Genomic DNA, 10,992 nt, shown 5'->3' with positions numbered 1-10,992 from the left:
CATTTTGAAAGTTCAGAGGTCAATCAAACTTTATAGACAAGTTTAGGAGGCAAATGATGTATTTAGCCAAATATAATCAATAAATGGAATTACTAGGATTTAGGCTTAACTCCCCCAAAAGTTCCTCTAAAGAGAGGATTGCTTCGGTCAATAAACCAGTTGAACCAAAAGCTTCAACTCATAAATAATAACTTTTATATTAATCTATAACACACTCTCGCATATAAATGTTCATTGACTTGAAACGTGTACAACGAATATTCATCTTATCATGTGTTGAAATTCCTTTTAATAGACGAGTGTTGTTAGGATTCAAACCCTCTACCACTTGGTTTAAGACTTTTTGATATCATGTCATGAAACCAATTGAACTAAAAGTTTAAGCTGGTAGCTAGCTAAACCCATGAATCGCTTTTATTTATTTTCGTTTATTAAATTGGGGTTATCAAGATTTGAACTTTGATCACTTAATCTATGTAACGCGAATGTTGTTGGGGTTGAAGCATATACAATATAGATAGGCTCATTCTATTATATGTTGAAATTTCATCAATAAATAGAATTGTTAGAATTCAAATTCTGGATTACTCGATCTAAAAAATCTGATACTATGGGGGAGCTACTGTTTGTCTTTTCATACATGAAAAATAACTTTTTTTTTTATATAAAAATATAGAATCTCTGCTTTTCTAACAACAACAACAACAAACAACAATCTATAACAGCAAACAGTAAATATCAATATTCGAACTAAAATTTAAACTGACGATGTATCGGAATTTGGTTCGTTGGTGTCTTGTTGTCGCTCTCTTCTTCTTAACAACAATTATTCTGTTTGTTTTGTAAGGCGATAAGCGAATGAGGTGGCTCACTCTTTAGCGAAGTCCTCTCGTTTTTATCCTTGTCTCATGTTTTTTGATATTGTTCCATCTTTTTTACAATCTGTACTTAACTTTAATTGCCCGATAAAGGCTTATTAATTGCATTCTTTTCGGAAAAAAATAACAACTTTTTTATTATTTATTTTGGTTACACAATAAATGTTAACATAAAAAATTAACGGCAACACTCATTAAACTAATTTGGCTAAATGACAAATTCTATACTTAGTATATAAATTAATGTCGGATTAAATTAAGGGAAAAGTAAAAAATAAATTTTGTGTTGACCGATTCGCAAAACAGTTTTCGTGGTTTAAAAATTTGTAGTTTAAGGATATGTTAGTCAATATTTTAATCAAACAATACTTGTGGTTTAGCTAATTTATCAAGTTAGATCTTGAATTTTGGATAATTTGTAAATTCATTCTTTTTAATTGCTCCAAATTGTTTGTTTTGAAGTAAATAATCACAACAATAATTTTTGAAGGAATGACTGAATTTGTAAACAGTAAAAAACATAGATAAATGTTTGCAAACTTTTAAACCACGTAGATTGTCTTTGCAAATCGGTCGAATCACAAGATTTGTTTTTATACTTTCCCCTTAAATTAAACTGCAACGTAAATGTAGGATCCGATTTGACCTTTTCTAGAATAATAAGTTATTTTGTGCTTCAAAAACCATATTATTAAGTTCTCAATAGTTGAGAGATGTTGATTGGAGAAATGTCGTTCAAGTCGCCGTTCATTAGACGATCGGCGACAATAATATTTGCGGCGTCAGAGGGATGATATGGATCCCAAAAAACATATTTTGATCTGTCTGGACAAACTTTAGATTTAGGACCGCAAGGAATTAGTCCACCGAATCTCCCGGCACCATAGCAGCATGAAGAATTTGGATTTTCAAATCCTGCAAAATATGGAAAAAGACCGTGTTTTCAGAACCAGATCCAAATTTATAGTTGAGTTATGGGTCACTTGGTTCAAGCAATTGATTCGGGTTGATCGAATCAAATGATGTAATAAATAATATATATATAGTTAATTAAAATTATAAACCAATTATACATTATTTGAAAATCATAATTGTTTTTTTTTTCCGACCATAACCTAATAAGTTATATGGATTCATCACTACTATGTTACAATCTGATTACAATAATTTCCGCATCAAACTATTAGTATTTTAAAGTTGAGCTTTTCATTATTTAGATAGAAAGAGAAAAACGAGTAAATTATGAAAATAATGAGATTTAAGATCCAAAAAATTTCAAAAGTAATGAGTTTTATTTTATTTTATTTTACCTTTTTTTAATTATTTTTTAAAAAATAAAAACCGAATTGACCTTAGCCTTACCAGATTGTTGAAGATTAATAAACTCAATATGACCCGAACTGAAAGCCTAGTCAATTCAAGGTCGGACCTATCTAGTTCGGTTCTGGTCTCATAACTTTGGGAAAAGAACATATATCCAAAATGTTAAGTGTATAGTTAAAATCAAACAATAATAAACGTTCCATTGTATTCGTCGGGTGTATTTAGACCCGCAATGCTCCATTATATATTCACATGTTAGATTTTGATTGGCCGGAGACATTTAGACCCGCACCACATTAGAAAATTTAAGATTTTCTAGCATGGTTCGAATCCTAATGAATGCAGCCAATCAGAATATGATATGTCAACACTGTACGTCGCCACTTGGACTCAGACCATAGAACAATTTCTCATAAGTGAAATTTCTAACGTGGTCCACATCCAAGTGGACCCGTGCAATCGAAATGTAACACGCTAGCGCTATATGCTGAAGTGTTAAGTTCCAATCGAAATGTAACACGCTAGCGCTATATGCTGAAGTGTTAAGTTCTAATTGATCGTACGTACTTAGATCCGACCATAGTATAATTTCTCAAGAGTAAAAATTCCAACATGCCCTTAATCCAAATAGACATGATCAATCAAAATGTGACATGTCAGCACTATATGCCTACATGTCATATTCTTATTCACATAGCACATATATACTCGAATCACGTTAGAATTTCTCTAACAATAAAAATTCTAGCATGGTTTGGATTCATGTAGACCGGGTCAATCAAAATGTAACACATCAAGACCATATACCGATGTGTTAGGTTCCGATTAACCAGATACATTTACATATAGACACAATAGGACAAAAAATACGTAGTTTTAGATTATCTACGATGCTTACCATATGACTTGTAATTTTGTAGTATGTCATCAACAATGTGATAAACATCGGCGTAAATGAGATTTGATCCGGTGAGCCTTGTCTGGAGCTCGGCGACAAGGGTTTTCAACTCTTTGTTGTATAACTGAACCATCTGATTCGGAAAACTCACACAATCGATTCCTGCAGATGGGTTTGTGTCCCTCTCAAATGGTATACACCCAATTGGACCAACATTTACCACAACAATCTTTCTAGCTCCCAAATTGTAAAGTCTCTGTAAAAAAAACTCACAACCTTAGTTCGTTTTTCTAGCAATTCAATCAAAATGAATCGTGTTGAGGACACTGGATGTAGAAGTGAAGAATCGGTTCAGTGTATGCTACTGCAATTGAAAAAGTTGTAATAGTTGTTTAACCAACTTATACTCATGTTTAAAACATGTCACTGAACTCAGCGATTCAATCATCAGGTTCTTCAGTTTTGAAACTGGTGTTTTAAACACTAAATTTGGAAAAAATTTAGTCGGCACTACTAAAGCAATTTTCTTAAAAAAACATTATTTTGAGAAATATATTCAAAGTGATGAGTGATTAATATAACCCCTTATTATACTGAATAAGTCTCTCCTCAGATGGAATGCTGAATGCGCGAGGGAATCGATGGATCCACAAATGCCTCGTGATCCCCTCCCTCTCTCTCTCTTATCTCAAACTCGAGCAATAGTTTCAAAATAAATTTTATGTATTTTTAATAATTAATCTGATTAATCAGTTCGAGGTTAGCCAAACATTTTTTAGGTGGGATATTTTCTCAATTAAAATCAATGGTGAATACTAGGATCTAAACTCGAAATTTGTAGTTTAAACGAGATAAAACTCTTAACCATTCATATCAACCTTAAAACGGTTATCAATATACATAGTCGTCATATGACACTTTTCAATGCTCATGGAGCGAGTCACTGACAGAATTAGGGGTGCACTGGAACCATTGCACCCAGCTACCTGAACCCACCTCGAGAAAGGTGTTTAGAGGTCGTCCGGAGGGATGTGCAATTGCATTCCTAGATTTAGGATTTTGACTCCTCCATTAGACTAACTTATTATAAAATAGAAAATTTCTATAATAGTCCCGGACTACAATAGTATGAGATAACTCCAATTGCGCCACATCAACATCATTGCTGATGTGGCCTAATCTGAACGATCCAGAACCAATGTGGTTCGAGATCATAGTAAAATCACTCTATAAACTGCTAATTTTAAACTTGTTTGATTCGCTAACAAACCCGAAACACGAAATTTATGATTTTATCCAAATAAATGCAATTGAATTACCGTAAGTTGCAGTCGAAATCTTGAAATCATGCTGCCCACAAAAACTTCCGGAGGTACGAGCTTTTGCTCAGGAATTGAAAGTACTGGGGTCAAATAGTTATTAATGAAATCATTCGAGCCAATTGTGACAGAAAAAAGAGCATTTTGCAACAAATCCAAAGTTGCAGGAGCACCCATGTGTGAAATTATCTCTTCCTTGGTTTTCTCAAAGTTATCAAGTTGTGCATCCAAGAAAATTCGTCCACCCTATTCATAAAAACATTATAAAAATAAATTAATGGTAGTTAGATTTCAAAATGAAATAAATATAAATAAATAGGTAAATAATTGCTTTGAGATTTAATAATAAACTAGGACGGAACCCTCACTTTGTTTCGGGTATTTAAAAAACATAATCATTTTAACAAATAAAATAATAAATATTACTAAAAATACATAATTGACAACTATAAGTATAAATCATTAATGAATAGTACGTAGCAATTTTACATTTACTAAAATAAATATCAATGACTAATAATAATTATATAAATAATAATCAAAATCCTATTCGTACTAACATGATACCTAATTATTTTAGCTAATCATCATTAGCATCTGTAATGTTGACTAAGTTAGTGGCTCATCGAAATAGAATTCTAGAATGAGTTTTTTTGTTTATTTAAAAGATAAGGGTCAAATTTGATCTTAATGTTTTCGAGAATTGTAGATTTGATTCTAATGGTACGAAATAGTATAAATTTATCTTCAAAATTTGCAAATAAAATCAAATTTACTGTTAATTTACCGACAGTTTAAAAATAATGGTTTACTATTATTTAATTGTCACATCGAAACAAATATCAAATATGTCTAAAATATTTAATGTGTTACTAACATATGTATCAAAAAACAATTGAAAAGCTAACAATTAGTCGGGATGTCTACAATCTCGCTCCACATCGTCCTAACTTTCATAAAAAAAAAGTTTACCCCATATAAAATGTTGATTTAGTGTGTTTATAATTTTTTTTTTATCAAATTGTCTAAAATATTCATTGTGTTACTAATATAGTTATAAATAACCAACTAAAAATATACGAAACTGATTCAGTTTATCAATAAACTTCTTTAGAAGATCCAATATGATAATCAAATAATTGTCAAATGAACACGTTCAATTTTTTCATTAAAAAAATAAAATTAACATCCTTTTAAAAAGCTTTAAAATCAAATTTAACATTTTCTTTTTATCTAATTAGTTAATTTCTTTAGAAAATTTGATTATCACTTTTTTTTTTAATGAAAAGATTGTAATTATATTAAAGAAACCAAAACATAACTTGTTTTTTCTTTTAATATTCACTTCAATTTAAGTACTCATTCTTTTGAAAAAAATTGCTTGATTTGCTTTTTTTTCTACTTAGATAATTCCTATTTCCAGATTATGGCTTTATTGTTATAATAAACCATTTTATTTTACAATAAAAAATAATAACTATAAGTTCTGTTTAACTATATATGGCTTTCTAGATAATTCCTATTTCTTTAACTATATATGAATTTGTTTATTCTCTTAAGATTTATTAGCAACCAAAGATAGTAGACAGGTTTTACATCTCTATAAAGTTTCCACATTGACTCTACAACATTCATTCAGATATGGGTCTAGTCGAGTCCCTAGCCCTTTTTCCTATAGAAATCTCCAAGGTAAGCAAAGTAAGTTGTGGACATCTTACCTGTATTATCTCAACATGTTTTTCCATATTCTCATGGCAAGTGACTCAACTTCTTAATCTACCCTACTATTCTTGCTAATTCAAAACCACCAAGCTTGACATTAAAACCTGAGTCTAGTATTATATATTTATATTGCTCGATTCCACATCCTTGTGCTCTACATATTGTCCCTTTTCTTGGTGAAGCTAGAGCAAAGCTTCCACCTATCTTGTTGCAATTTTGTATCTAACATCTAATTTCGAAAAAAAACAAAAAAAAAAAACTAATATATCTTCTATGTTAACCAAAAATCAAAATTAGAAGAGAAATTCCTCGAGTTTGGAAGGCAACCTGAGAAAGCCATCAAAACCAACCTGTTTGAAAAACATTTGGCGATAAGAGTAGTCATTGATATGGAATCTGTTTATAATGTAATCACAAATAAGACTCAAGGGTGTACAACCTATTCATTTGAACCTTGAACTAAAATTTCAGAATCAATTGCAACCTTAAACTATTAAAATGATTAATTAGGTTTCTAAACTAAGAAAAAATTATTAATTGAGTTATTATTCTATCCTAAACTCAGAAATTGTGACTATTTGATATGGACTGTAATGATTTATGTGATGACTTAAAATAGGTTTGGGAAGAGAATCTGAAACTGTTCAACCGAATGATTTTCGATAAAGACTCAATTGATGATTTTTGCTTAGGTTGTGGACTAAAATGATGGTTTTGCTTTGTTAAGGGATCTGGTTGATGATTTTGTATAGTTTAAGTTCCTAATTGACTTTGAAGTTTTAATTTGATGAGCTAAATGAGTGGTATGCCAATTAACTTACTTATGTAAAAATTTAAATCTTGATTTTAAATTCTAAAAGTTATAATGTGTCATCAAATTATTGATTTGATACATATATAAAAAGATAAGTTATCAAAATAGACTTAAAGTTTTCATAGAAACATCAATTTAAGCTCTACATATAAAATATCACAAATTTAGTTTTAACGTTTATAAAAAAGAGTATCAATCTAGGCATTGATAATGAAACATGACATATCATTCATATTACTTAGTTAAGTTTTGATTTCTCTCTCCATATACAGCTGACAGAACTTTACGAAGGAATATGAATGACGTGTCACGTTCTATTATCGAAGCCTAAATTGGTACTCTTTTATAAACATTAAGCTTATATTGATCATATTTCATATGTGAAATTGAAACTTTTCCAAAAAAAAATTTAAATCTATTTTTTGATATTTTATCTCATATATAAATAATATTGAATCCACTAATAGTATTTATTTAGTGAGTTGCTTACTAAATAAATTTATACTATACCAATTAAAGTTGGCTTATGAGGTTAATGATTTCAAGTCGTTTAAGTTAGATTTCGAATTCGAATTTTAGTATACACATAAATCTTTAATTAGAAGAGAATCCATCTAAATGGTACTTAATGAATTTCAAATTGAAAAATCGTACAAAATATTAAAAAAAAAATACGTTTAACTGGTACTCATTGAGATTTTAGAGTCCAAAACAAATTTATATATTCATGGCCACTGAATTTTATCCATTTTAAAATGTTGTTGTCACTAAACTTCAATTTTTAACGGTATGGTCACTGAACTTTATAATTTTTAACACCGGTGGCCACTCAATTTTAACTAACTTCTCAAAATAACCGTTAACGACCTTAAAATGAAAATATTCAAGAATTAAAGTTGTTCAGAGAGACATTTACTATGAAACTACATTTTTTATTTTTCAAAATCACCCTTTTTGGAACTTTCTCTCTCTAAAAATTAACTCTCTTTCCTAACCAAACAATACCTAAATGACCTCACAACGAAAATTTTCAAGAATTAAAGTTCCTTAGAGTATTATTAACTTTTCAAATTTTTTTATTTTGAGACCGTCAACGATCGTTTTGAGGAATTGAGTGACTACGGGTGTTAAAAAGTATAAAGTTCAGTATGATAATGATAATAGATAAAGTTTAGCGGCCATTGGTGTAATTTATCCAACATTATGGTGTGAATGCATTTGTAACACGTGTATACCTACTCTATAAAATCCTGAAATAGAAAGGATATGTCTTATTAAAGCTATGTCGTTTTGAGGGAGGTGGAAAGGTAATTCTTCTCACCAAATGAGGATACAACTGGAAAGAAAAATTCCAAATTGAAATCTCAATTGATTTCATTTTACTGTTGAATTCATGATTCAGGTTTAATTCTATAGAATAATGTTTTTTTTTTGAGAAAATATAATAAATGTTTAATTGAAGGATATTAATTTTAGGGATAAGAGTCAATTTTTAATTTTTGTCAACATTTATTTAAGACAGGATGAAATTTAATAAAAAATTTAATCCCAAGGGCGAAGTTGAAATTAATTTATAGAAATAAAATTGGGTATTTTACAGGGGCTTAATATTTACAGTTAGAAGTAATTTTATTCTTAAAGTTTAAAATTGTGAAATTTTACTTATAATGTTGGCAGTCAAGAGCAATTTTACACCTAATGTTGTCAAGTTTGATCAATTTGAGAAATAATTTATTAAACTGTTTTATCGGTTATGAATTTTGTTATCTACACTTTACATGTGAGTCATTTTATCACTAATTAGTAACAGATCATAAACATATGATTAGACGTGATTTTTTTAAAAAAAATATACTGTCTTGTGTACGAGTTGGACAAAAAAATTTCAAAATACTTTACCGAATTTATGAATATTAATCTCAAATTCTATTATTAAATCACAGAAAAATTATTTTTTTTTAAAACAAACTGATGACAATTGGTGCAGAATAAGGAACGCAATATCTGTGTTTTATAATAATGTCTGAAAATGATCCAACTTGTCGATGTTAGGAGTAAAATTGCTCTTAACCCCTAAAATTATGGGTAAAATTGCACTATTTTAGACATTAGGAATAAAGTTGCTTATGGCCCTAAACGTTAGGTGTATTTTTACACCTTATCCCTATTTTATATGATAACGGTAAAATTAATCTTTTCACTTTTCTTGATGGAAAATTTAACATTTACTTTAGATCTTTATTTAGCTTATGTATGACGATCTAAAATTTTGTTATTTATCTCTTGTAGCATTATTCGGTAATATTTGACTCCTGCTACATTCGTATAGGTAACATTTAATCCATTTGAATGCAAAATTAACTGTTTTGTTATTTTTTTTATAAATGACAATTTTTGAGACGTACCATATATACATAGCAATTATTTTTTCCAAATAGACCTAATATATGGAAAAATAAAAAAATTGTTTTTCTTGTTTATCCACTTTTTAGGTTTATATGAAAAAAAAAATTAAAAAAATTTATCATCTATACATGTCACATATTAAAAATTGTATTATGCGGCAAGAATTAACAAATCAATTAGAATTTTATCTAAAATAGGTTAAATGTCGTTCTTTGATGTTTAAATAAAAAAATATATATTAAAATTACCGACGACAGTTTCCATCGCTAAAGAGAAAAACGTATAATTTTTTAACACATTTTCATCCATTAACTCCCAAATATTTTGTTCCCGCTCTACCACGTTTCTTATCACAAGAATCAAATCAAGACGGATACCCAAAAGTACCCGATCCAACGTTATTCCTACTACTCGCTTCTACAGCCGAAATTAAAATTATAAAACTTACAAAAACTTTCCCAGTAGGAATAAGAATTCCACCACCACCGGAAGCATAATTAACCCCTCTTAAAACCGTATCTCCGGCCGTCGTCGGAGCCAAATAAGGAGGCGTAAAATCTTTCAGACCAATCTTCTGCCCTGTAAAAAAAACTTCAATCAAACAAAGAAGAAAGATAAATAAAAATAAAAATAAATTAAAAAACTTGCCTATAATATCAACAATGGTTCTTCCATTAGTATACCGGCCGGTGGGTTTTCCGAAATCAATTCCGTTCGGAGCAAAATCGGCTTTGGAGAGTGATATTATATAGTTATTATTTCCCACATCGACTAAGGAGTCACCGAATACGAAATTAGCAGGTATATTTTGGATTGCAACGCAGAGTTTTAGCATTTCTAAGACCGTTATTAATAATGCTCCTAAAGCTATACTTTTGCTACACATATTCATAATAGGTAAGAAATGGAATGAGGTGATATATGATACTATATTTATATATATAGATGAAATTTAATTTTGATTCATTTCCCCATACTTTTTTAACTACCAACTATTATTGATAAGTAATGAATTTATGTGACTAAAGAAATAAATTTGGTCAATATAATGACTTAATATATATGCCAAGTAGCTTCGAACTTGATCTGAAAAACTGATTGTCTTCTTAAACTTAGTGTCTCGTTAGCGAGTTAATTACACGCAAATAATGTTGCAAAAGTTAAATTTTTAGGACCAATTTAATATTGTTGTTGCCAAAAGCACCTTCTGTGCGAGAAAGTCTTGTGAGGTGTTGTGGAGAAAAGTGTTAAGCGAGAAAGCTAATAATTGTTTGGTAGGTGCATGATAAAAAAAATTAAAAGTCAATAAAAAATATATCATAAACTTTTTTAGATAAACTGTGAGAGCTATTTTCCCAAAAAGCTACAAATTGTAGCTTTTCCTGAAAGCGGTTTTTCCTTGCTTTTAAGCAAAGCAATTTTGCATTTACAAAATGTTGTTTTTAGTGGGAAAGTTATGAAAACTGCTTTTCGGGTATGAGAAAGCAATACCAAAAGTAATTCAACTTTGTATCTGATTTCTCGTGGAAAGAAAAGTCACCGAAAAGGACACACGAACGACACGCAAAGTAAGCTAGATTTTTACAGATAAATTATGTCCATGGCCTTTGAACTTTGAACTTTGCACTTACT

General features: G+C 29.6%; 1 protein-coding gene across 1 annotated transcript; it reads right to left on the bottom strand.

The window, feature by feature from the left end:
- Positions 1 to 1,065: 1,065 nt before the first annotated feature.
- Positions 1,066 to 10,297, bottom strand: LOC136220073 (GDSL esterase/lipase At4g16230-like). The gene is made up of 5 exons (XM_066007764.1): positions 10,009 to 10,297; positions 9,809 to 9,939; positions 4,419 to 4,664; positions 3,100 to 3,355; positions 1,066 to 1,793 (listed from the first exon to the last, which is right to left on the bottom strand). Exons 1-5 carry the CDS (start codon positions 10,250 to 10,252, stop codon positions 1,570 to 1,572), a joined length of 1,101 nt encoding a protein of 366 aa, XP_065863836.1. The 5' UTR covers positions 10,253 to 10,297; the 3' UTR covers positions 1,066 to 1,569.
- Positions 10,298 to 10,992: the final 695 nt, after the last annotated feature.

This window comes from Euphorbia lathyris, chromosome 2 (assembly GCF_963576675.1).
Source record: "Euphorbia lathyris chromosome 2, ddEupLath1.1, whole genome shotgun sequence".
Lineage (NCBI taxonomy): Eukaryota > Viridiplantae > Streptophyta > Magnoliopsida > Malpighiales > Euphorbiaceae > Euphorbia > Euphorbia lathyris.
The sequence above is the reverse complement of the archived record's forward strand: the minus strand, read 5'-3'. Positions and strand labels throughout refer to the sequence as shown.